Source organism: Schistocerca americana, chromosome 7 (genome assembly GCF_021461395.2).
Source record: "Schistocerca americana isolate TAMUIC-IGC-003095 chromosome 7, iqSchAmer2.1, whole genome shotgun sequence".
Taxonomy (NCBI): Eukaryota; Metazoa; Arthropoda; class Insecta; order Orthoptera; family Acrididae; genus Schistocerca; species Schistocerca americana.
Window position 1 is genome coordinate 76881990 of NC_060125.1, and position 27912 is coordinate 76909901.

The 27912-nt window shown below is 45.8% G+C and overlaps 1 protein-coding gene across 1 annotated transcript; it reads right to left on the reverse strand.

The window, feature by feature from the left end:
• Window positions 1-1427: 1427 nt before the first annotated feature.
• On the reverse strand, window positions 1428-27844 carry LOC124622723. Its single transcript, XM_047148513.1, has 3 exons — window positions 27719-27844; window positions 15546-15820; window positions 1428-1614 (listed from the first exon to the last, which is right to left on the reverse strand). The coding sequence occupies exons 1-3, from the start codon at window positions 27842-27844 to the stop codon at window positions 1428-1430; spliced, it is 588 nt and encodes a 195-aa protein (XP_047004469.1).
• Window positions 27845-27912: the final 68 nt, after the last annotated feature.

The following is a 27912-nucleotide window of genomic DNA, read 5'->3' on the forward strand; positions in this document are numbered from 1 at the left end:
TACATTGTCCTCGATGGTGAGTGTTCATCGGAGGTGAGGGTATCACCTGGAGTGCCCCAGGGAAGTGTGGTAGGTCCGCTGTTGTTTTCTATCTACATAAATGATCTTTCGGATAGGGTGGATAGCAATGTGCGGCTGTTTGCTGATGATGCTGTGGTGTACGGGAAGGTGTCGTCGTTGAGTGACTGTCGGAGGATCCAAGATGACTTGGACATGATTTGTGATTGGTGTAAAGAATGGCAGCTAACTCTAAATATAAATAAATGTAAATTAATGCAGATGAATAGGAAAAAGAATCCCGTAATGTTTGAATACTCCATTAGTAGCGTAGCGCTTGACACAGTCACGTCGATTAAATATTTGGGCGTAACATTGCAGAGTGATATGAAGTGGGACAAGCATGTAATGGCAGTTGTGGGGAAGGCGGATAGTCGTGTTCGGTTCATTGGTAGAATTTTGGGAAGATGTGGTTCATCTGTAAAGGAGACCGCTTATAAACACTAATACGATCTATTCTTGAGTACTGCTCGAGCGTTTGAGATCCCTATCAGGTCATAGAAGCAATTCAGAGGCGTGCTGCTAGATTTGTTACTGGTGTGTTTGATCATCACACGAGTGTTACGGAAATGCTTCAGGAACTCGGGTGGGAGTCTCTGGAGGAAAGGAGGCGTTCTTTTCGTGAATCGCTACTGAGGAAATTTAGAGAACCAGCGTTTGAGGCTGACTGCAGTACAATTTTACTGCCGCCAACATATATTTCGCGGAAAGACCACAAAGATAAGATAAAAGAGATTAGGGCTCGTACAGAAGCACATAGGCAGTCATTTTTCCCTCGTTCTGTTTGGGAGTGGAACAGGGAGAGAAGATGTTAGGTGTGGTACGAGGTACCCTCCGCCACGCACCGTATGGTGGATTGCGGAGTATGTATGTAGATGTAACGTAACGACGGTGGCGGCTGGTATGGCTCTTAAGCACGACACTAAACCTCCAGTAGCCCATCTCGGGTGCAAACGCTTCTGTAAGCACTTGTAGCAAGTTCCTGAAATTAATTTACCCAAGCGGCTTCCAGAAGCGAGCTCGTAGGATGTTTTGTTCTATTATAAACATCTAAGCGAATGCTTGCAAGAGTTACATGCCGAAGTTACTTGCTGGTCGATACACGTCTTCAGTACAGTATTACGGCAGACTCACTTCCCACGAGTAGTCGAGTGCGACAAGCAAGACGCTCGTGAAAAGGAGCTGTAGTGGAAGCGGAGAGATGAGGTAGCAGAATGTGTGGAGACAGAGGGCGTCTCGCAGTCCCCCATTCATATTCATCCCACGAAGACAGAACTGCAGAGCATCCGGTGTCACCCGCAGCGCGGCGTCGACCGTGTGAGTCCCGGGGCTGTTGCTGAGTCTGTGGGGACGCGGCGCGGCGCGGCTCCCTAGAGGTCTGGCCGGGCGTCCCCCTGCCATTCCCAGGGTTCGATCCTCTGGGAGAACGCGTCCAGCGGGGATTCTGCGCATGCGCCGTACGCCGCTCCGCAGTCGCCTCCGGAAGCCCCGAGCCGCTGCGCCGCCAGGTACTCCGCCAGCTCGCTGTCGCCGTCGTCATCCGCGTCTTCGGACGGACTGCAACAATCGAGCGAGCTTTCTCAGTGGGCAGCCACTGGTTCTAGCGCCTGCTACCTGACTTCCATTTCTTAGTTGACTCTTCCATGACAGCCTAGGGCCGGGGAACAAGAAGGTCACAGCACGGTAGGGGCAGTCGAATTGGGTAAAATTTCCCAGATTACCGTAGGTTGGAGACACAGCGTCGTGGACTTACAGCCATAGGATGAAAGCCAATCAACAATAGGCGCGCGGAACTCTGTCCTGTCAAGCAAACGCCTCTGAGGACATACCCAACAAGGCAGGAGTTTTCGATCATTCTGTCGACGATTTTAACTTTGTAGCTACCTTTAGCGTCGCTGATTTAAATCTAGGCAGTAAACATCACAAACAATTCGGGTGCTAGCTAATCAGCCATAGACAGGAATTAAAACTTTGCCTAGCTCGAACTGTTAAAACCTTAATCTTCAGCTAATTTAATTACTAACTGTGCTCCTTAGTATAGCGGGCACTATCTAACAGAAGTTAGTTTAAATGCACACACATTCAGGTATCCTCGTCGCTGAGTCATTCTCGAGTTCGTTGTGACCAGGCAAAACCACTTTCGTCTGGCCATAACAGTGCGTTCTTTGATTGCTCTGGAAGAAGGCTCGTCACACTAGAATACATGAAAGATTGATTCACTTTACTTTTGCCACACTTTTTCGCCACAGGGACAATGGATAATTTGCAACTGTCATGAACTAGCAAGGCATTACTTGATGCACTAATTAACAAACAGTTCTCTTGACGTACAGCGTTCAGCATTTTCATGAACAGGCCCTTCATAAACTTTAACTCTTGTGGGTCCTATACTATGGTGTCACGAACTCTGGTGGGGTTCTTCATAGGTCGACACTACGAGGGTTGGAACTTTAATAGTGCCAACTATTTATTTACAGGTCGTACAAAATAGATACGTGTTTCAAAGTTTTACTAACCTTCAAAGTGGTCACCAGCAATCTGTATAACCTGTTGCCAGCGATGTAGAAGTCGTAGGGTACTCTTAGCAGTGCCAGTTGTGTTGACAGTTCAAACGGCGCGGCCTATTGCCCGACGAATTCGTAGCAGTTCTAAAGTGAATGCCGTGAAGTGTCTCCTTCAGTTTAGAGACCGAGTTGAACTTTCGAGGGCTACGCCAGAACTGTCATGCAAAATGATGGTCAGGTCCTGCAGAAAGTGTCATCACTTCTGTCTCTAAGCTGGTCGTAGGTTGTGTCCCAAAATTGAACAGTATAGAGACAGAAGTGATGACACTTTCTGCAGGACCTGACCATCACTTTGCATGACAGTGCTCAAGGACGTACCGTGCAAGCTGTTACTGATTTGTTTGACTGATGGAGCTGTTCAGTGCTATACCACCTACTGCACTCCCCTGACTTAAGCCCTTGTAAGTTCAACTCGATTTCTAAACTGAAGGAAACACTTCACGGCATTCGCTTCAGAACTGCTATAAATTCGTCGGGCAATCGACAGCGCCGCTCGGACTGTCAACACAACTGGCACAGCTAAAAGTATCCTACGACTTACACATCGCTGGCAACAGGTTATACACAATGCTGGTGACTACTCTGAAGGTTAGTAAAACTTTGAAACACGTATCTATTTTGTACGAGCTGTAAATAAATAGTTGCCACTATTAAAGTTCCAGCCCTCGTATGTTGACCTCAGTGTAACGACGCTACTACGCTGAGAGGAAAGGCGAGATGTTCAGGAGCGCCTCCAATACGTCGCTGGGGATTGTAGCGAACCCTAACTAATGTCTGTGGCATCGATTCGCGTTACCAACTTTGGTGTGACAAAGTGATCTCCGTATAGCATAGAAGAGTTACGACAATAGGCAGAGTCCTGGATAACCTACAGTTAACTGGAAAATTTTGGTTATTCGACGTCCCTTACCCTGCTCTTACCCACATTATCTGAAAAATGTTGCTTATTTGAGTCCTCTACTCTGCTCTGATCTAATTATCAAATTGTTTTTCTATTCTCTGTATATTTTTTCCTTTTGTCTAAAATGCTACGAAAAGTAATCAGATTATAAAAAACATTCGAAATTGTCCAACTTACATAATCTGAAAAGGTATTAAAGATATCTGAAGGTGCCCAGATAATTACATTTTTGTTCGGGGAGAGGAGGAGGAGGAGGAGGAGGAGGTGGGGAGAGGTCGGGGCAGAGGGTGGGGGCGATGAAGGATGCCAAGAAAAATCCATAACTCGTTGAAAGCTGTACAGAAATTTACAATCAAAATATTTAGTCGACAACGCTTGATAATTAGCAATTGAATAACTACACTGGTATCCAAAATTAAAACAACAAATGGAAATTTGGAAGGCTGCTTTATTTTGCCGCAAAACTGTTGATAGGTAAGTAGAAACAATGGCAAGATCACAGAACGTAAACAACTGCAACATGGATAACGGTAGACAGGAATGTTTTTCCTTCTTTTCCAGCTTAACGCATTTGTACATACATTCCGACAACTGGTTAATCTGCTCAGAATGGGATCTGACCACCCCTGGGACCAATACGGGCAGGATATATGTGAATGATGTCATCAGTCTCATGCTGAGGCATTCTTCCTGCAAAGCTGCCTATAAGTCTTGGAGAGTGAATGGTGGATGCTGACGTGATGGAATTTGTCTCCCTAATGCATCTGACTCTATGGGATTCAGATCCAAGAAAACATCGACCACCCATGCTCAATGAGGTCGAACATTATCGTCCATCAGTACGAAGTCTGGACACCGCAGCACCTCGCAACAACCACACTCGACGTCCCAAGATCTCGTCACGAGACCTGACACCAGTTACACTTTGCCGATACACCCGTACAAGCTCGTAAAGAGTTGTTAAAGTGGTGCAGATAATCCACACCCTCCTCGATGTTAGTTTCTTTCCACAATATTTGGGTCCAGAAATGTGTTCCACGTTACCTCCAGATGGAGATCCGTCGAGAATCAGTCTCCAGACCAAACTGGGGCTCATCTGTTAAAAGAACGTTGTCTCACTGTTCGATCGTCGAGCTGGCATGTTGACCACTCCATCCAAGACTTTACGTTCTGTGAATACGCGTCAGAGGTGCACATACTGCAGATCTACAATAAAGGCCACTCTGGCGAAGCCTTCTGTGCACCGTTTGCCTCTATACAAAATAGCCAGAGGATGCTGCGAGGTCAGATGCCAGTTGCCGTACAGTACTAAGCCGGTACCGTAGTGCCCTTGCAGCGAGATAACGGTTCTCTCTTCCTGATGTCACACGTGATCTACTCTGCCCTGGTCTTTGGGATACAGTTTCGGTCTCTCTAACTTGTCGCCATATCCAAGGAACAGCTAAACGGTTCACTTAAAGCCATCGAGACACATCAGTTTGCGACCGTCTGCTTCCATTCTTTCCATGGCCCTCCACAGCAGAGAGTCTGGTAGGCATCTTCTCTGTGCCATACTGCACCGTCTGTGATTGGGTGTACAGCGATTGTGGACGTGGAAATGGCAGGCAAAAACTATCCGTTTGATAGGTTCCCTGACGTCACTGTTGGCGTCGTTATCCGGTGACCGAGAAGCCATCTTCCATTCAGAACACGACACTACGGACATCTGTTGACAGTTGTTACGAGTATATCGTGAATTAGACACAAGGCGGGGAAATAGCGATTTGTTTCATTTACTGTGGACACGAGTGGAGTACCATAGTTTATAATATGCAAATAAAAAATCAAATTTATATTGTGACACATTTATTCAAATAAAATACAAAAAAAGAACAAATGGTCTGTCTGACAAAAACTGACATTGAAATTTTTGGTGAATATTAGATGCTACACTAATTGATTAAAATGTTGATTATTGCATCGCTGCTTGCTAGAACAACGTTACAATAACAAATAAAAAGCACGAAATTCTTAACATTTTGTAGTTTTAATTCATACAGTTGTCCGGTTTTCGACTTCCTAGGCCACCGTCAATCTCTAACTATCGTCGTCAAAGATGATGCAGTACTCGTGCATAACAATGAAAAAGATTTTACAGGTGGTGAGTGAGGTGCAAATCAGAGTAAATGTCATCGTTGACAATCAGTAGTAACGTCATTGAAACTGCTAATGCTAAAGAGGAAATAAATGTAACATGTAACCATTATAAGACTAAACATCGAAAAAACAGTGTGTGTGTGTGTTTGTGTGTGTGTGTGTGTGTGTGTGTGCATGTGTGTATGTGTATGTGTGTGTGTGTGTGTGTGTGTGTGTGTGTGTGTGTGTGTCCGAAAATGAAGCAGAAGAGTTGATAATGAGAACGTTCCTCGCGCGGTCCTCTTCTGTTTCCTCCTTTTCAGAATATTTAAGCACGTTGCCAAGTTTTGAAATGTATGCAGATCCTACTGGATATTTGAGCAGTTCGTTTCAGGTAGTATTTCATGATATATAACTGCATCGTCTTCAAAACATCTAACATTACTATTTATAATCAAGATACGATGTTGCGTCCTCCATACCAAGAACTCCAGTCACGAATTTTATTAACAAGCGTTGGTGTCGCGCTGAGTCAAGTACATATTCGAAAGCACTGTAAAGCGTGGTCAGAAGCAGTCTGAAAAGCTTGTAAGGATGTTGCAGCGGAGGTTGTAGTGCGACATATAAGGTAACAAAAATATTCCATACGTTGCGCCGTTTCTGAGTTACCTAGCACTGAAGTTAGCCAACCAGGTAGTTGCGCTAACAAATTCAAGCAATGCTCGTGCTAAAACGCAGTAATATCCAGACATGTGAGAGTCCGTTAGTTCCCACTTGTTGAAATGCTCATTAACTGTTACAATATGCTATTTTCGGAAGTCATCAACGCCAAAGAACTCGAAACGGCGCAACGTACTGAATTTTTTTCTTAATAATCATTTCTCATCACAACCTCCCTTCCAACTCCCTTACTACACTACTGGCCATTAAAATTGCTACACCACGAAGATGACGTCCTACAGACGCGAAATGTAACCGACAGGAAGAAGATGCTGTGATATGCAAATGATTAGCTTTTCAGAGCATTCACACAAGGTTGGCGCCGGTGGCGACACCTACAACGTGCTGACATGAGGAAAGTTTCCAACCGATTTCTCATACACAAACAGCAGTTCACCGGCGTTGCCTGGTGAAACGTTGTTGTGATGCCTCGTGTAAGGAGGAGAAATGCGTACCATCACGTCTGCGGGTCGGATTGTAGCCTATCGCGATTGCGTTTTATCACATCGCGACATTGCTGCTCGCGTCGGTCGAGATCCGATGACTGATAGCAGAATATGGAAACGGTGGGTTCAGGAGGGTAATACGGAACGCCGTGCTGGATCCCAACGGCCTCGTATCACTAGCAGTCGAGATGACAGGCATCTTATCCGCATGGCTGTAACGGATCGTGCAGCCACGTCTCAATCCCTGAGTCAACAGATGGGGACGTTTTGAAGACAACACCCATCTGCGCGAACAGCTCGACGACGTTTGCAGCAGCGTGGACTATCAGCTCGGAGGCCGTGGCTGCAGTTACCCCTGACGCTGCATCACAGACAGGAGCACCAGCGATGGTGTACTCGACGACGAACCTGGCTGCACGAATGGCAAAACGTCAGTTTTTCGGATGGATCCAGGTTCTGTTTACAGCATCATGATGGTCGCATCCGTGTTGGCGACATCGCGGTGAACGCACATTGGAAGCGTGTATTCGTCAGCGCCATAATGGCGTATCACCTGGCGTGATGGTATGGGGTGCCATTGGTTACACGTCTCGGTCACCTCTTGTTCGCATTGACGGCACTTTGAACAGTGGACGTTACATTTCAGATGTGTTACGACCCGCGGCTCTACCCTTCATTCGATCCCTGCGAAACCCTACATTTAAGCAGGATAATGCACGACCGCATGTTGCAGGTCCTGTACGGGCCTTTTGTGGATACGGAAAATGTTCGACTGCTGCCCTGGCTAGCGCATTCTCCAGATCAGATTGAAAACGTCTGGTCAATGGTGGCCGAGCAACTGGCTCGTCACAATACGCCAGTCACTACTGTTGATGGTATCGTGTTGAAGCTGCATGGGCAGCTGTACCTGTAAACGCCATTCAAACTCCGTTTGACTCTGTTGCGGGTTGGCAGGAGAGCCAAGACCGGGGTAATAGAGGAAGCCGAAAGGCACGCGTTTTAGCTCACGCAAGCTGGCGTGAGGTCTGGAACAGGACAAGGAAATTAAACTTTAGAAAAACGGACGTAGCTGGTGGAATACTTAACTTTAATCCATTACGATGAGCGTCGCTCTTGACTGTACATGATTCAGTATCAATAGTAACTGGTAATGGCGCCTTGCTAGGTCTCTCTAGTCCTGCCGTGTGGCGGCGCTCGGTCTGCAATCACTGATAGTGACGACACGCGGGTCCGACGTATACTAACGGACCGCGGCCGATTTAAAGGCTACCACCTAGCAAGTGTGGTGTCTGGCGGTGACACCACAGACTCAATGCCCAGGCGTATCAAGTCCGTTATTAGGGCCAGAGTTGGTTGTTCTGGGTACTGATTTCTCAGGATCTGTGCACCCAAATTGCGTTGAAATGTAACCACATGTCAGTTCTAGTATAATATATCTGTCCAACGAATACCCGTTTATAATCTGCAGTTCTTCTTGGAGTAGCAATTTTAATGTCCAGTAGTATAAGTTTTCAGACTGTTTCTGACCACCGTCTCGTATAATGCACGCCTTTACTCAGCAGTGTTGAGTCTCTTTCAGTTGAGGGCGGTGGTTGCGCCGTGATGGATCACGATAGCTACGCAACGATTTCGTGGTCTAGTGGAGTCCACAGCACGCACTGCACGTCACGTCACAGCATCATAGAGCGACAGGGGCGTTATATCTTTCTAGACAGACGTCTTTAAAGAAATTTCTCGTCAAAATAAATCAACAAAGTTCGTGCGGTACTTCACAAGTAGTCTACGAATTTATGTTTGTTCACTGTTGGGCATTCGAGAAATGGCAGGACAGCATAGACAGACTGTTCTTGCCTCTCGCTCCACTCTGGCCTTAGTTGAAATACGTGTAACATTAAAACTGCACACCATATACACTTAAGAGCCAAAGAAACTGGTACACCTGCCTAATACAGTTTAGGGCCCCCGCGAGCACCTAAAAGTGCGGCGGCACGACGTGGACTCGCATATGCTTGAAGTAGTGCTGGAGGGAATTGACCCCGTAAGTCCTGCAGGGCTGTGCATAAAACCGTAAGAGTATGAGGGTGTGGAGATCTTTCTGAACAGCACGTCGCAAGGCATCCCAGATGTGCTCCATAACGTTCGTATTTGGGGAGTTTGGTGGCCAGCGGAAATGTTTAAACTCAGAAGAGTGTTCCTGGAGACACTCTGTAGCAATTCCGGACGTATAGGGTGTCACATTATCCTGCTGGAATTGCCCAAGTCCGTCGGAATGCACAATGGACTTGAATGGATGCAGGTGATCGGACAGGATGGTTATGTATGTGTCACCTGCCAGAGTCGTATCTAGACGTATCAGGGATCCCGTATGACTCCAACTGCTCCACACCATTACAAAGCCTCCACCAACTTGAGCAGTCCTCTGATGACATACAGAGTCCATGGATTCATAAGGTTGTCCTCATAACCGTACCGGTCCATCCGCTTGATACGATTAGAAACGAGACTCGTCCGACCAGGCACATGTTCCCAGTCATCAACAGTCCAATGTCGGTGTTGACTGGCCCAGGCGAGGCGCAAGCTTTGTGTCGAGCAGTCATCAAGGGTACACGAGTGGGCCTTCGGCACCGAAAGCCCATATCGATGATGTTTCGTTGAATGGTTCGCATGCTGACACTTGTTGATGGCCCAGCATTGAAATTTGCGGCAATTTGCGGAAGGGTTGCACTTCTGTCACGTTGGACGATTCTCTTCATTCGTCGTTAGTCCCGTTCTTACAGGATCTTTTTCTGGCCGCGGTGCTATCGGAGATTTGACGTTTTACCGGATTCCTGATATTCACGCTACACTCGTGAAATGGTCTTATGGGGAAAATACAAACCTTCGCTGCCTCGGAGGTGCTGTGTCCCATCGCTCGTGCGCCGACTATAACACCAAGTTCAAACTCACTTAGATCTCGATAACCTGCCATTGTAGCAGCAGTAACCGATCTAACAACTGCACCAGACACTTGTCTTACGTAGGTGTTGCCGACCGCAGCGCCTTATTCTGCTTGTATTTGAATACGCATGGCTATACCAGTTTCTTTGGCGCTTCATTGTATATGGCACACAACAAATTTGCAACTAGTACGAAGTGCACTACAACCTTGGACATGCAAATGATTAGCATCTCGGCCCAACTTCATTAACTAGGGTCGCCGGCTGTTGTGGCCGAGCGGTTCTAGGCGCTTCAGTCTGGAACCGCGCGACCGCTACGGTCGCAGGTTCGAATCCTGCCCCGGGCATGGATGTGTGTGATGTCCTTAGGTTAGTTAGGTTTAAGTAGTTCTAAGTTCTAGAGGACTGATGACCTCAGAAGTTAAGTCCCATAGTGCTCAGAGCCATTTTTTTTCATTAACTAGGGAAACGTAAATCCACAATCATTCTGTATACAATGAAAGATAGCGCAGTGGTTTCTCCATTCGGAAATTGCAATTGAACAATTGTGATAAAATCCTGTAGTATCTCGTGTCAGATAGAAAACGGCTACCACCACCTGCTGCAGTTTGGCAGAAGCAGACGTGTGGCCAATAGAAACTATGGTTTATCGTCTATAAATATCTTGCTTGCGTTGAGTGGGGTCTCACGACTGCCATGCAAATATATGGAATCGACGGCTACAGGTGAGCCGTACTGAACGCCATGAAGAGTTACTAGTTAATAATTAATGAGTTTTTCGCCGTGTTTGTTTGATTTATAATCGATCTGACTATATTGTGTACACAGTGTTTGCACGCTTAGCCCAGTAGTCTTGTTCAAAGCTTCGAGCATAGTCTGATATGTCCTCGCTTTCTGGACTCAATCGTACTGTTGAGTATTGTTTGTGGTAGTGCATTAGCACTACTGGCCATTAAAATTACTACACCAACAAGAAATGCAGATGATAAATGGGTATTCATTGGACAAATATATTATACTAGAACTGACATGTGATTACGCTTTCACGCAATTTGGGTGTACAGATCCTGAAAAATCAGTACCCAGAACAATCACCTCTGGCCTGCTTGAAACAACGTAGCTTCGCGATAACAGATGGCGGCAGTAATAGCATCCGGCCATCCCCAACCACTAACATTGCCAAATCTGAAAATTAACAAGCCGATCCCCCAAAAGTACGGGATGAACGTCAGGAAAAAGAAGGGAGATGAGATGTTATGATAGCGGTACAATCACAGGAGATACATTCATAGGATTTTTCGACCTAGGAACACAGTTCGACAGTGCAAAATGAAGCAATATGTTCGAAAAACAAGAGTCAGTAATAGAGAAAGACGGGAAATATACAACATGCATAAAAATAAGAAAAAAATTGTAAGAATAAAAAACCGCGAACGAAGTGCTCAGAATAACAAGGGTATAAGACAGGGATGCAACCTTTCTCTCCTACTGCTCAGTCCATGAAATGAAGAAGAAATGACGGAAATAAAGGTTTAGGAGTTGGACTAAAATTCAGGATGAAAGGGTATCAAAGACAAGATTCGCTGATGGCAGTACTACCGTCAGTGAAAGCGAGGAAATATTAAAAGACATACTTCGAATGAACACTTTACCCAGCTAAAAAAATGGGCTGATAACATGGCGAAGAAAGACTAAAGTAAAGAGGAGTAGCAGAAATGAGATTTGTGGTAAAGTAAACACCAAAGCTTGTGACCATGAACTAGGCAAAATGAATGCATTCTGCTGTCTTGGAAGCAAAACAACCTATGATAGACACAACAAGGAGGAGATACAAAGCAGAATGGTACAGGAAAATAGGACATCCTTGACCAAAATAAGTCTGCTGGTATCAATCACTGGCCTTAATTTGAGGAAAAAAGTTCTGAGAATACTGTTCTGGAGCACAGTATTGCACGGTAGTGAACAATGGAATGTGAGGGAACCAAACACCAAGGCAATATAAGCGTTTGAGATGTGCTCCTGTAGAAGGATATTGAAAATGAACAGGTTCTCCGGAGAATCGGCACGGATAGAAATATGTGCAAAATATGTGGCGATAACAGCACATAAGAGCATGGCCTGAGACATCAGGGACTAACGTCCATGGTACTACAGGGAGCTGTAGAGCGTAAAACAATTTCTACAGGCAGAAACCGGAGTGTATTTATTTATTTATTTACACGTCTAGTTCCGCAGGACCAAATTGAGGAGCAAATTTCCAAGGTCATGGAACGTGTCAGTACATGAACTTACAACATAAAAGTAATAACAGATAAAATAAATGTTCATGAACCTGAAAAAAAGTCAGTCCATAAGTTTAAGTAAACGCTATCAGCAGTACAATAAGAATCAGCTTCATTTTTCAAGGAACTCCTCGACTGAACAAAGGAGTGACCCATGAGGAAACTCTTCAGTTTCGATTTGAAAGCGCGTGGATTACTGCTAAGATTTTTGAATTCGAGTGGCAGCTTATTGAAAATGGATGCAGCGGTATACTGCACACCTTTTTGCACAAGAGTTAAGGTAGTCCGATCCAAATGGAGGTTTGATATCAGACGAGTATTAACCGAATGAAAGATGCTTATTCTGGGAAATAAACTAATTTGGTAACAAGAAACGACAATAAGGAATATACATATTGAGAGGCTACTGTCAAAATACCCAGACTCGTGAACAGAGGTCGACCAGAGGTTTGTGAACTAACACCACTTATTGCCCGAACCGCCCGTTTCTGAGCCAAAAATATCCTTCTAGAATGGGAAGAGTTACCCCAAAACATAATACCATACGACATAAGTGAATGAAAATAAGCAAAGTAGACTAATTTACGTGTCGAAGTATCACTCACTTTTGATACGGTTCGAATAGTGAAAATGGCAGCATTAAGTCTTTGAAGAAGATCCTGAACGCGGGCTTTCCACGACAGCTTACTATCTATCTGAACACCTAGAAATTTGAACTGTTCAGTTTCACTATTCATATGCCCATTCTGTGAGATTAAAACGTCAGGTTTTGTTGAATTGTGTGTTATAAATTGTAAAAACTGAGTCTTACTGTGATTTAACGTTAGTTTATTTTCTACAAGCCATGAACTGAGGTCATTTAATGCACTACTTGAAACCGAGTCAATGGTGCACACAACATCCTTTACTACCAAGCTAGTTTCATCAGCAAACAGAAATATTTTAGAGTTACCCATAATACTAGAGGGCATGTCATTTATATAAATAAGGAACAGGGGCGGCCCCAACACTTATCCCTGGGGCACCCCCCACTTGACAATACCCCATTCAGATCCCACATCACAGCCGTTATCAACATCGTGAATAATGTCCTTTTGCTGCCTGTTGCTAAAGTAAGAGGTGAACCAATTGTGAGCTACTCCATATATTCCGTGATGATCCAACTTCTGGAGCAATATTGTGAGATCAACAGAGTCAAATGCCTTTGTTAAAAAATACGCCAAGCGTTCGGAACTTTTTGTTTATCCCATCCAGTACCTCACAGAGAAAAGAGAATATAGCATTTTCAGTTGTCAGACGACTTCTAAAGCCGAACTGTACATTTGATAGCAAATCGTATGACGTAACATGATCAATTAACCTTACATACACAGCCTTTTCGATAACTTTTGCAAACACTGATTGCTTAGAAATAAGTCTAAAATTATCTCTATTATCCCTTTCTCCCTTTTTATAAAGCGGCTTTACTACTGAGTACTTTAATCGCTCAGGAAACTGACCATTCCTAAAGGAAAAATTACAAATATGGCTAAATACAGGGCTAACATGCGCAGCACAGTACTTTAATATTTTGCTAGACACTCCATCATAACCACGAGAGTCCTTGGTCTTCAGTGATTTAATTATTGACTCAATCTCCCTCTTGTCTGTATCACAGAGGAGTATTTCAGACGTCAATCTCGGAAAGGCATTTGCTAAGAAATTTATATGATTTCCTGCAGAAACTAAATTTTTATTTAATTCGCCAGCAATGCTCAGAAAATGATTGTTAAATACTGTACATATATCTGATTTATCAGTAACAGAAATATTATTACTGCGAACTGGCTTTATATCATCGACCTTGTGATGCTGACCAGCAGCATATACTCTGCATTCAGGAAATATACCGTCAATTCACATTAATCCGTCCACTGCCTATGTTCCACATCAACATACAATAGCCACCCACAGATGGCCGCTGGCAGCACTAGCTATGGAGGGTACGTAAAGGCTCTAGGGGGACGTGGAAAACAGTGGTTTCACTGTCGTAAGACGGAAATGGAGCGGTCCATCTGAAGACGAAACGCACATGATCATTGGCTTTCGGGCCAAAGATGGATGCATTTACGAAACGTCTAAGTTTGTAAAGCGATTGCGTCCTCCGTGATTAAAGTGGCAAAATGGCGCTATCCAAAAGCGGCACTGAGGAAACGGTGGTGCACCACGGGTCGTAGACAACACAGGCGACGACGGCTGCGGAGATGTGTACGGGCGAACAGACGCGCAACCGTTGAGCAATTCACTTCCCAGAAGGACCAAGAGGCTACCAGCAGTGTCTCCTCAACGACCATTCAGCGAATGTTACTATGGGCCTCCACAGCAAGTGCCTGGTTCATGCACCACATTGATTGCTGTTCATCGGGATGTAGGGTGGGATTTGGACGCCAAAACCACAACTGGTGGTCTTTTCAGGTGGATCACGTTTTATGGTCCATCAGACAGCGTGTACGGCGAGAATCGTCTCAAAGAAAATGTTGCAAAAATTTTCGGGGCCGGCCGCGGTGACCGAGCGGTCCTAGCCGCTTCAGTCCGGAACCGCGCGACTGCTACGATCGCAGGTTCGAATCCTGCCGCGGGCATGGATGTGTGTGATGTCCTTAGGTTAGTTAGGTTTAAGTAGTTCTAAGTTCTAGGGGCTGATGACCTCAGATGTTAAGTTCCATAGTGCTCAGAGCCATTTGAACAATTTTTTGAACAATTTGCGGGAGGGTCTAGGGTCGAGGAGGGAGTGCTAGGATCTGGGTAATGTTTTCGTAGCATCCCCTGCATGTTCTTGTCATCTATCTCTCGGGACTTTGTCCACCCTTGCATGTAGTTTGTTTTTACTCGGCACTATGGCCTTTGCCATCAAGACAATACAACGTGTCACACAGCTCGTAGTATGCGTACGTGGTTCGAATAGCACCAAGATGAGCTTATCGTATTCCCCTGGCCACGAAACCTCCAGATTTCTACACAATCTAGGATCTGTGAGACGTGTGCGCCATGGATCCTCAACCGAGAAACCTCCTGCAATTGGACACGGCATTCGAGTAGATATGACTATGTGACTGGACAGTAGAACTGAGGACGTTCGGCGCAAGTCCTGCCCTGAAATGAAGACGTTGGCACGGGAGAGGAATTCGTCGAGGGTCGCATAAAACCAGGCAAGAAACTGGGGACCCAAAAAACAAATCATACAAAATCTCTTGGTAAGTGTAAATAGGGACCGGGATGCAGAAAATATTGGAGTAGATGTTACATAGAAAATGTTGTGGGACTTGGGTGAGATACCAGATGGGCAAGAGAAGGGTAGTTTGAAGCGTTCGTTTGCGTTGCAGTAGGTCAAAATGTAAACAGTGTGACAACTCCGGTGCACTACAGGTGACATGTGCAGAACGGTAAGCTCGCCGCAAAGGTACTGCTGTTCATTGTTTTGCGGCTGGGAAGCTGAAACGTGAGCACACTCTTCGCAGCTGGAGAGGGGGAGGGCGGGCACTTACGTGAGCAGCAGGGTGAGGAGTTCCTCGAGCAGGCCTGCGGCGTGCAGCGGCTCCGCGGCGGCGTGGCACACGGCCCGCAGCAGGCAGCGCGCGTCGCCCGCAGCTTCCTCCAGCCGCCGGTAGAGCGCGCGCGCGCCGCGCCGCCCGCCCCTCGCCGCCAGCAGCGGCTCCAGCTGCGACGCGTTCACCGGCACGGAGAACTGCGCCTGCAGCGCGTAGCCCATGGACGCGCGCCGGTTCGGGATGTTCAGCGGGATGCCTATCCCCAAGGTCAACTGAAACACCACACGACGCTTCGGAAACACGTTTATACACTCCTGGAAATTGAAATAAGAACACCGTGAATTCATTGTCCCAGGAAGGGGAAACTTTATTGACACATTCCTGGGGTCAGATACATCACATGATCACACTGACAGAACCACAGGCACATAGGCACAGGCAACAGAGCATGCACAATGTCGGCACTAGTACAGTGTATATCCACCTTTCGCAGCAATGCAGGCTGCTATTCTCCCATGGAGACGATCGTAGAGATGCTGGATGTAGTCCTGTGGAACGGCTTGCCATGCCATTTCCACCTGGCGCCTCAGTTGGACCAGCGTTCGTGCTGGACGTGCAGACCGCGTGAGACGACGCTTCATCCAGTCCCAAACATGCTCAATGGGGGACAGATCCGGAGATCTTGCTGGCCAGGGTAGTTGACTTACACCTTCTAGAGCACGTTGGGTGGCACGGGATACATGCGGACGTGCATTGTCCTGTTGGAACAGCAAGTTCCCTTGCCGGTCTAGGAATGGTAGAACGATGGGTTCGATGACGGTTTGGATGTACCGTGCACTATTCAGTGTCCCCTCGACGATCACCAGTGGTGTACGGCCAGTGTAGGAGATCGCTCCCCACACCATGATGCCGGGTGTTGGCCCTGTGTGCCTCGGTCGTATGCAGTCCTGATTGTGGCGCTCACCTGCACGGCGCCAAACACGCATACGACCATCATTGGCACCAAGGCAGAAGCGACTCTCATCGCTGAAGACGACACGTCTCCATTCGTCCCTCCATTCACGCCTGTCGCGACACCACTGGAGGCGGGCTGCACGATGTTGGGGCGTGAGCGGAAGACGGCCTAACGGTGTGCGGGACCGTAGCCCAGCTTCATGGAGACGGTTGCGAATGGTCCTCGCCGATACCCCAGGAGCAACAGTGTCCCTAATTTGCTGGGAAGTGGCGGTGCGGTCCCCTACGGCACTGCGTAGGATCCTACGGTCTTGGGGTGCATCCGTGCGTCGCTGCGGTCCGGTCCCAGGTCGACGGGCACGTGCACCTTCCGCCGACCACTGGCGACAACATCGATGTACTGTGGAGACCTCACGCCCCACGTGTTGAGCAATTCGGCGGTACGTCCACCCGGCCTCCCGCATGCCCACTATACGCCCTCGCTCAAAGTCCGTCAACTGCACATACGGTTCACGTCCACGCTGTCGCGGCATGCTACCAGTGTTAAAGACTGCGATGGAGCTCCGTATGCCACGGCAAACTGGCTGACACTGACGGCGGCGGTGCACAAATGCTGCGCAGCTAGCGCCATTTGACGGCCAACACCGCGGTTCCTGGTGTGTCCGCTGTGCCGTGCGTGTGATCATTGCTTGTACAATCCTCTCGCAGTGTCCGGAGCAAGTATGGTGGGTCTGACACACTGGTGTCAATGTGTTCTTTTTTCCATTTCCAGGAGTGTATTAATGGAATCTCCTCGGATTGTCAGCCGAGTCGTGGCGTCATGTCCTCGCAACATTTCGTCGAGCTTCCTCCTCGTCATCTTCAGGCGAAACGTCCAGGTTCACGTCCAGTTCGTTCCTTTTAGAGATGGGTTAACTCGTTCATCTGTGGGAACTAGTTCACCGATGACGGTTCCTTTTGGGGAACCGTTCATTTTTACTCGTTCACTGTGTCTGTTTTATCTAACTGTGTAAGTTACTTGAATTTCCATGTAAATATCAAGAACGCACAAGTATTACCTCTGCATGATAAAGTCATTGATTGCCTTGTGTAGATAAGTTGTTCATATACATCTACATCTACATACATACTCCGCAATCCACCATACGGTGCGTGGCGGAGGCTACCTCGTACCACAACTAGCATCTTCTCTCCGTGTTCCACTCCCAAACAGAACGAGGGAAAAATGACTGCCTATATGCCTCTGTACGTACCCTAATCTCTCTTATCTTATCTTTGCGGTCTTTCCGCGAAATATATGTTGGCGGCAGTAAAATTGTACTGCAGTCAGCCTCAAATGCTGGTTCTCTAAATTTCCTCAGTAGCGATTCGCGAAAAGAACGCCTCCTTTCCTCTAGAGACTCCCACCCTAGTTCGTGAAGCATTTCCGTAACACTCGTGTGATGATCAAACATACCAGTAACAAATGTAGCAGCACGCCTTTGAATTGCTTCTATGTCCTGATAGGGATCCCAAACGCTCAGGCAGTACTCAAGAATAGATCGTATTAGTGTTCATAAGCGGTCTTCTTTACAGATGAACCACATCTTCCCAAAATTCTATCAATGAACCGAACACGACTATCCGACTTCCCCACAACTGCCATTACATGCTTGTCCCACTTCACATCGCTCTGTAATGTTACGCCCAAATATTTAATCGACGTGACTGTGTCAAGCGCTACACTACTAATGAAGTATTCAAACATTACGGGATTCTTTTTCCTATTCATCTGCATTAATTTACATTTATCTACATTTAGAGATAGCTGCCATTCTTTACACCAATCACAAATCATGTCCAAGTCATCTTGTATCCTCCTACAGTCACTCAACGACGACACCTTCCCATACACCACAGCATCATCAGCAAACAGCCGCACATTGCTATCGACCCTATCCAAAAGATCATTTATGTAGATAGAAAACAACAGCGGACATACCACACTTCCTTGGGGCACTCCAGATGATACCCTCACCTCCGATGAACACTCACCATCGAGGACAACGTACTGGTTTCTATTACTTAAGAAGTCTTCGAGCCACTCACATATTTGGGAACCAATCCCATATGCTCGTACCTTCGTTAGGAGTCTGCAGTGGGGCACCGAGTCAAACGCTTTCCGGAAGTCTAGGAATATGGCATCCGTCTGATACCCTTCATCCATGGTTCGCAAGATATCATGTGAAAAAAGGGCGAGTTGCGTTTCGCAGGAGCGATTCTTTCTAAAGCCGTGCTGATGCATGGACAGCAACTTATCTGTCTCAAGGAAATTCATTATATTCGAACTGAGAATATGCTAGAGAATCCTGTTTTTCGATTTTCTTAGCTTAATGAGTCCTTAGAAAGTATCAGATTAGTCAACTGATGTGGCGGGCCAGTGACCGAAAGCCATATAGAGATCAGAGCAGGCTGAACGAAAGTACAGATTACGACTCACCGTGGACCACCACAGAAGCCATTCATTTTCGATGGAAGCTCGCAGTCGTACAAGTACAGTGTCTTCGTTTTCCGTTCCTCTACAGAAAATAATATATACTCGAGTCTACTTTTAGTGGCAAGAAATAAGTGAAATAAACTGTCACCTTTCAGTCCAACATTAATAGCTCTCTTTTACAATGCAGAGATGTATAAATCAACTACACATCGAAGTGCCATACTATCTCTGTGGGAGGTGAAGAGTTTTGGAAAAGTCACAAGGTCCGATACAGGAGCAGAAAAAGTGGGTACCAAAACCAAAAGCGTTTTATCAGCAAAGGAGGCAAATACTAAAATATATACTGAGATCGCCGAAACTTCCTAAGTATAAGGAAGAAGACTCTTTCTTTTTTCTTTTCAAAATGTTCACAACATAGCACACATCATTGCATTGAAGATCGTCGAATTAGATAACCTATTTTTTGTAAGTCACCGAGTGAAAGGCGCGCCAGGGCTTATGCATGGAATCGATCATCAGTTATTTGAGAAAGAAAACTTCTAAGCGAGTACAAGCAATCATTGTCAGACGTGAGTGAAACGATTATGAAATTCAGCAATTCATTAAATACTTATTAATGTACTCCAAATATAAATCTTACACACGGATGGATTTGAAAATAAAAGAAAACTTAAGTTCACTACTACCTGAATGCTGATGATTTTCCGCATATTTCGGTCGTTTAACTTACTATGGAAAAGGGCACGAAAAAGTTGTCCATGAAACTACCATTGAATGGGGTTTAAGTTAAACCATTAGTTTCTTTCATAACAGCATAAAACACGATCACTTTTAGTGGTGCATTTTGACTAAAAACGTTTTGGAAAAAGAAAGCAGAAAATCACGAACTGAACATCTAGCCACAAGGACTGCGGAGAGAATAGCGAAGGTCGTCCTAAGCATGCTAATACAGTCCGAGGAGCGATCTCAGTCAACAAACGTAACTACAGGCAAGTCTGTCAATGGTGCATAGCGAAGCCATTAGAGAATACAGAGAACAGCGGGGCAAGTACAGGGCAGCGGTATTTTCTGACTCTGTCACGTCGGCAGACGGGCCTACGTGATATGCGGGTGGCGGCAGCAGCATCGTCTTCTGCATGAGCGGGTTGGCATCATGGTATGAAACCCGAGTATCTCTGACTTTTCCTCCAAATTGGTACTACGTTTGGGCAGGGAATCCGGATCACTATTGGATGCTAAATCGGTGGAGGCAAAATGAGTGACTACAATCTCTGCTCGCACTACCCAGAAGATCATTCAGATTCATGGAAGGTAATGACAGCGGCCATGATAAAAAAGGCCCCAACGGCGCCCAGCACCAGCCATGTCACTGCTGTGCGGGAAGGGGAAATCGCCAGTCTGCGCACCCCACTTCTAACCATATTAGACAGGGTCGCGCGCTTGATCGATAATGTGTCCCAGCAGATGTCGCCAGTAGTGAAGGCACATGTGGGAACCTCCAAGTCGCCAGCTGCACAGCAGCCTGCGACTGATCCTGATGCTCAACAGCACCGTAACAGGTCATCCTCGTCGATCACTGACCACTACCGTGCTGTTAACTCAATACGGTAAGAAGTAACCACGAAAAGGGAAACTAGATCGTAATTTTAAAAGACGTCTGCACCGTAACACCGTTAGAATGGGAGGCAAATCATCTCTGGTGCTAATACTGCACTTAGTAAAGATATAGAAGCCTCCTATGAGAAGATTCCAGAGTGTAGAACACCCATGTCCTTCGCCGGCCATCCAGATTTAGGTTTTCAGTGATTTCCCTAAATCGCTCCAGGCAAATGCAGGAACGGTTCCTTTGAAAGGGCACGGCCGCTTACGTTCCCCTTCCTTGTTTCTATTCAAACTTGTGGTCCGTCTCTAATGATCTCGATGTCGACGCGTTGTTAAACCCAATCTTCTTCCTTCCTTCCTTCCTTCCTTCCTTCGCCGATGTAATTTCCGTCAGCCTCCCATCCCAGGCCATGAATTCAAAAAAAAAATGGTTCAAATGGCTCTGAGCACTATGGGACTCAACTGCTGTGGTTATCAGTCCCCTAGAACTTAGAACTACTCAAACCTAACTAACCTAAGGACATCACACACATCCACGCCCGAGACAGGATTCGAACCTGCAACCGTAGCAGTCCCACGGTTCCGGACTGCGCGCCTAGAACCGCGAGACCACCGCGGCCGGCCCATGAATTCATCTCTGTCTTCCAAACCTAACCTGCGCTAACCATTGGGAATGAAGCCTCTAAACCACCTCTTCCTTTAACAACTGGCGTTCCACTCATTTCGTAACACCCACACTACGATCGGCCGAAAAAAATCTAATTTTTTTTTGTCGTAAAACTGCGTAAGAATTCAAGTCAAGGAGATGAAAAAAGTAAACGAAATGTAATCAAATCAATTCATATCTTCTGGTCACGCATCAGCGCGAAAGTTTGCGTAAATTAGCAAAAATTCGCAGTGTTACGACAATTTTAACACTTTTTAACTCGCCACCATCCAAATGTAATAGCTGAAAATGTTATGTATTAGAATCATACAAAATATTGTTAAAGTATTATCTGAATTCGTCAACATCATTAGATAGGTGATTAATTATAGTTAAAGAACAAAAATATTACAGCTTACACTTTTTTTTTTCGTTGACAAAGTTGAAATATTTCAAAAGAAAGTATTATTGAAACGCAGTAGTGTTATTAATAATAATTTTAAAAAAATGTTATTGCTTTAGCCAGCCGGGGTGGCCGAGCGGCTCTAAGCGCTACAGTCTGGAACCGCGCGACCACTATGGTCGCAGGTTCGAATCCTGCCTCGGGCATGGATGTGTGCAATGTCCTTAGGTTAGTTAGGTTTAAGTAGTTCTAAGTTCTAGGGGACTGATGACTCAGAAGTTAAGTCCCATAGTGCTCTGAGCCATTTGAACCTTTTTTTTTTTGTTATTGCTTTAAATGATGAAAAACAGATTTTTTTTGTAACTGAAAGCCAAACAAAATAACGTAAACGTCTCCTTTTATTACTTATCCCCACCTGGAGGCACATGTAGATAAGATTCCTTGTTAAAGTTAGGCGTGGCCGATACTGCTAGCAGCGTTGTTCCAAAGGCTCAGTTCCGCAAACCTTTTCTGAAATTTCCGTTATGAATTGCGCACTTTGTTCAGCCATACTGTACGCGAACTGGAAACATCAAGAATGAGATTTTCACTCTGCAGCTGAGTGTGTGCTGATATGAAACTTCCTGGCAGGTTAAAACTGTGTGCCGCACCGAGACTCGCAGGAGAGCTTATGTAAAGTTTGGAAGGTAGGAGACGAGGTACTGGCAGAAGTAAAGCTGTGAGGACGGGGCGTGAGTCGTGCGTGGGTGGCTCAGTTGGTAGAGCACTTACCCGCGAAAGGCGAAGGTCCAGAGTTCGAGTCTCGGTCCGGCACACAGTTTTAATCTGCCAAGAAGTTGGAAACATCAAGATTGTCTCATGCCAATAGTGACTGAGCAACACTGAATATGTGATTTAATCTCATCGTCACTGATTCCTCTCAACAATGGGTGAGAATATACACCATAGTCCATCCAGTTTTGGCGGCATGAACGTTCTGATAATTTCCCTCTCTCCATCTAACTGTGCGAGCTCTATAATGCGGCTTGTTTTATCTCGTGTCACGACCATGAGTAACATCGAATGTTCTGAGTGGGCAAAGAAAACCTGTCGCGATCGAACACGGAGACGGTAATACCGAGTAAATCTTCTGTCAGATGTCGTGAACATTATATCGATTGAAACACAAGCTTTGGGCTGTCTGTGAAGTGTTCACGTTTTTTAACACGAGGGCTATTAGGAAAGCAAGGTCCGATTGGTCGCGAAAACGAAACCACAATCAGAATCAAAACTGTTTTATTTGCAACTTTAGTTACACCTCTCAGCTGCTTCTCTGCATAGTCGCCACTCCGACTGAGACATTTGTCAAGCATGTATCAACTTCCCAATACCTTCGTCATAGAAGACAGCAGCCTCTGCTTTCTGCCACTGCTCTACGATAATCTGCATCTTGTTGTCTGTGCCAAACTGCTGTCTTCATAGTCAGCGGTTCATGTGAACCGAGATGAAAATCAATCAGAGCCAAGTCCGGGCTGTATTAAATGCTCACTTTGCGCTTAGCACAGAAAAGAGCGAGGTGACGCGATCGACGGGCATAGGCCTACTGGAGGCAGTGTCCAGCACATCCGTGCAACGCTTCATCGGATTTCATGGTGGTTTTCACTTCTCTACGGAATAGACCCTACTTTTCGAATAGCCCTCGTACTACACGATACTGGCATTGTATGATTACAGGATAAATTCAACTATTATTGAAGTTGGGACGTGGGGTTTTCTTCACAAAGTATGATGGGCGAGTTGTGTTTGCTGTTGTCAACCACCTGGAGAGTGATGTCAAAAAGCAACGTATATTTTTCCTTGAACTGATCAATTTTTCCATTCAAATAATCTTTATTTTTAGTTTGTTGGTGTGATTTATGTCTGTAATATTTATCACGCAACGCATTTACATGCTGTATGATTCTCTAGTCTCAAAGAATGAGTGCTCTCTGGAAAAAAAAATCTGTTATTCTTTTAGTTACTGCACTGGCAGCTTTTATAAAACTGCCGCTCTTATAATAAGCGGCAGCCAAATGGAAATGAAACAGATGGAAAAAAGTAAGAACACTGTTTATTATTCCAAAAGCAATCTCTGAAACTGGTAATAAATTTATCCCATTGTGAGACAAGACGGTCAGTGCCTTCATTGGAAAGTGTTTGATGTTGCATACGCAACCATGATCGTACCCAGATGTGCACCTCTTCGTCCGAAGGAAATCGACAGCAAAGAATATCTCTCTTCTGGGTTCCAACGATATGGAAATCGTATGAGATCGGGACTGTATGGAGGATGTGTAAGGATTCCTGCAAAGTAGTCAAACAACCTTGGCATGTGAGCCCTCCCACTTCCTCAATACAGTCCCGATATCTACCCATGTGATTTCCATGTCGTTGGAGCCCTGAAGAAACACATTTGGGGCCGTTGATTTGCTTCGGACACAGAGGTACAATCATTCTTCGGTAGGTAACGGCAAGGATTTTTCCCTGACCGTCTTGCCTCATAGTGGGATAAATTTATTAACAGTTACGGTGATTACTTATGATGCAATAACAATTTACTTACTTTTTTCCATCTGTCTCGTTATCATTTGACTGCCCCTTATACTAGCTTCCAACTCCAAGTTATATTTCTTCCATGAACGTGTAGGATCATGTCTTGATAAGTAGGAAGCTCCTTTGTTGAAAAATCTCTAGGTATACTAAAATATAAAGCAACCAGATAGCTGTCTTGTAATTCTTAGATAAACGCATAGTTCAACACTACAACGTCACAAAGTAACACAAAAATTATAGCAACTTTATGATGAACGTTAGTTTTCATGTCAACTGGAAGAGTGTTTAAAACAGACATGAGGAACAAGTGTCGACTAACAAAGATTGCGAGGAGCGAAGGTGAGAGAAGCTAGTTGGTGACCGCCGGCTTCCTTGATCTAATGACAGTGAGCACGTGTCCGAGGTTCGGTTTAGGATTTTTGCGGTATTTTGTTAAACTTGACAGCTGATTTAAATCATTATTTTTGCAATTCTTTTTACCTCTTCGAATAATAAGAGACTAGAGGTATTACATTTCACTTGTAAAGGTACTGATATAAATCCTATCCGTGACGGATCGGATGTATCCTTACGCATCTTTGTTCCAGCGAGGTAACGTCGCTGACGGGGAAGTACCATTGTACGGACAACGGCGGTTTCGGCGCCTGCAGACATTTAGGCGAGGGAGTAAGCCAGTCCGGATTGAGTAACAGTGTGGAGCAGATCGCTTACGCGGAGAGCTTTTAAAAGCTAGGAAAAGTTTCATAATTGGCAGAATTAATTTATTTAATTACTCAGTAAATGACATTTAATTCCGACCATAAAGAAATTGTGGTAAGGAGTATGGGACCAAACTGCTGAGGTCATCGGTCCCTAGCCTTACACACTACTTAATCTAACTAAAACTAACTTAACGCCAAGGACAACACATACACCCATGCCCGAGGAAGGACTCGAACCACCGCCGGAGGGGGGCGGGAGGGGGGGGGGGGAGCCGTGCGAACCGTGACAGGACGCCCCTGATCGCACGGCTACCCCGTGCGACCAATCGTAAAGTATCGAACAGCAGTGGCAGACTCAGACCAAGTGATATCTAGTGAACGGTTCAGGCTGTAGAACGAGTGAGAACAGATACGTAGGGACATATTACTTGTGACTGAAGTATAGCAAATCGTGTGTGTATCAAATCAGCGTTAACATCATTTAACGTATTATTTTAATGCTAATGTTTTGGTAGAATTTATGAACAATCTTGTAGAAGAGATGGATAGGACACGTACCAATAGGCGCAGGACAGAAGCTTTCTTGATGTGTCACGTGTATCTTGGTGATAAGTTCGACCTCGCTTGTTGTCAGACACGATCACTCAGATGCCTGTGGATTTCAGACGGCCAATTACTACAAATGCTTTTAATTTAAAATGATGAGCGACTTACACACTTCGGTAAGTTAAATAATATAGCAGGCCGTTGTGGCTGACCGGTTCTATGCGCTTCAGTCTGGAACCGCGTGACCGTTACGGTCGCAGGTTCGAATCCTGCCTGGTGCATGGATGTGTGTGATGTCCTTAGGTTAGTTAGGTTTAAGTAGTTCTAAGTTCTAGAGGACTGATGACCTCAGATGTTAAGTCCCATAGTCCTCAAAACCATTTGAATCATAAATAATATAGATATCTATCTAAGTAAAACTGTATTTTTTTTTAAATTTCCGCAAACTTAGAGCGCATGAGCGGCCAGAAAATAGCAATCGATTTTTTATTGATTTATTTGCTTATTTATTGCTTCCGTTGTCTTTCCAGCTCGCCTTTTTTTCTCAGTACTACGATTTGAAAAAGAGGGGTTCGAATTTTTCTCGGCCCACCCTGACCTATATCTCACCTATCAGTTACTTCTCGCATAGACCCCTCCAATACTTCTCACAACATAATACCTGATCACTGCTACATCACACCACCCGGATCACTGCTGACAGCAGCCTACACAGACCATCCTTATAGTGAAAATAATATACACTACTGGCCATTATACTTCCAACACCAAGAAGAAATGCAGATGATAAACGGGTAACCATTGGACAAATGTGTTATACTAGAACAGACATGTGGTTGCATTTTCACGCAATTTGGGTGCATTGATCCTGAGAAATCAGTAACCAGAACAACCACCTCTGGCCATAATAACGGCCTTGATACGCCTGGACATTGAGTCAAACAGAGCTTGGATGGCGTGTACAGGTACAGCTGCCCAGGCAGCTTCAACACGATACCACAGTTCATCAAGAGTAGTGACTGGCGTATTGTGACGAGCCAGTTGCTCGGCCACCATTGACCAGACGTTTTCAATTGGTGAGAGATCTCGAGAATGTGCTGGCCAGGGCAGCAGTCGAAGATTTTCTGTATCCAGAAAGGCCCGTACAGGACTTGTAACATGCGGTCGTGCAATATCCTGTTGAAATGTAGGGTTTCGCAGGGATCGAATGTAGAGCCACGGGTCGTAACACATCTGAAATGTAACGTCCACTGTTCAAAGTGCCGTCAAAGGGAAGAAGAGGTGACCGAGACTTATAAGCAGTGGCACCCCATACCATCACGCCCGGTGATACGCCAGTATGGCTATGACGAATAAACGCTTCCAATGTGCGTTCACCGCGATGTCGCCAAACACGGATGCGACCAACATGATGCTGTAAACAGAACCTGGATTCATCCGAAAAAATGACGTTTTGGCATTCGTGCACCCAGGTTCGTCGTTCAGTACAGCATCGCAGGCGCTCCTGTCTGTGATGCAGCGTCAAGGGCAACTGCAGCCACGGACTCCGAGCTGATAGTCCATGCTGCTGCAAACGTCGTCGGACTGTTCGCGCAGATGGGCGTTGTCTTGAAAACGTCCCCATCTGTTGACTCAGGGATCGAGACGTGGCTGCACGATCCGTTACAGCAATGCGGATAAGATGCCTGTCATCTCGACTGCTAGTGATACGAGGCCGTTGGGATCCAGCACGGCGTTCCGTATTACGCTCCTGAACCCACCGATTCCATATTCTGCTAACAGTCATTGGATCTCGACCAACGCGAGCAGCAATGTCGCGATACGATACATCGCAATCGGAAGAGGCTACAATCCGACATTTATGAAAGTCGGAATCGTGATGGTACGCATTTCTCCTCCTTACACGAGGCACCACAACGTTTCACCAGACTGCTGTTTGCGTATGAGAAATCGGTTAGAAACTTTCCTCATGTCAGCACGTTATAGGTGTCGCCACCGGCGCCAACTTTATGTCTCTGAAAAGTTAATCATTTGCATATCAAAGCATCTTCTACCTGTCGGTTAAATTTCACGTCTGTAGCACGTCATCTTCGTGGTGAAGCAAATTTCATGGCCAGTAGTGTACATCATCACGTCCTAAAGATCATCACCTATTTTAACGTCTACAGTTATGTGATACCAAGTTTTAAAATCACTGAATCAAAAGGCCGAACGGTGGCAATTTGTCCACTGGCGCCCCATCCACACAAAGGGAAGGTGAATAACAAGCACCTGCAGCACGCCGTTGTTGCCGAAGACGAGCGCCCTGCGGTGCCGGTCGTGGTCGTGGTCGTGGGCAGCCCTGGGCGCCGCCAGACACGCCAGCAGCAGCAGCAGCACGCCAGCAGGCCGCAGCATAGTCACGACTGCTGGAGGGAGGACAGACAAGCGCAGGCCCCGCTATACCGCCGGCGGTACCGCTACCG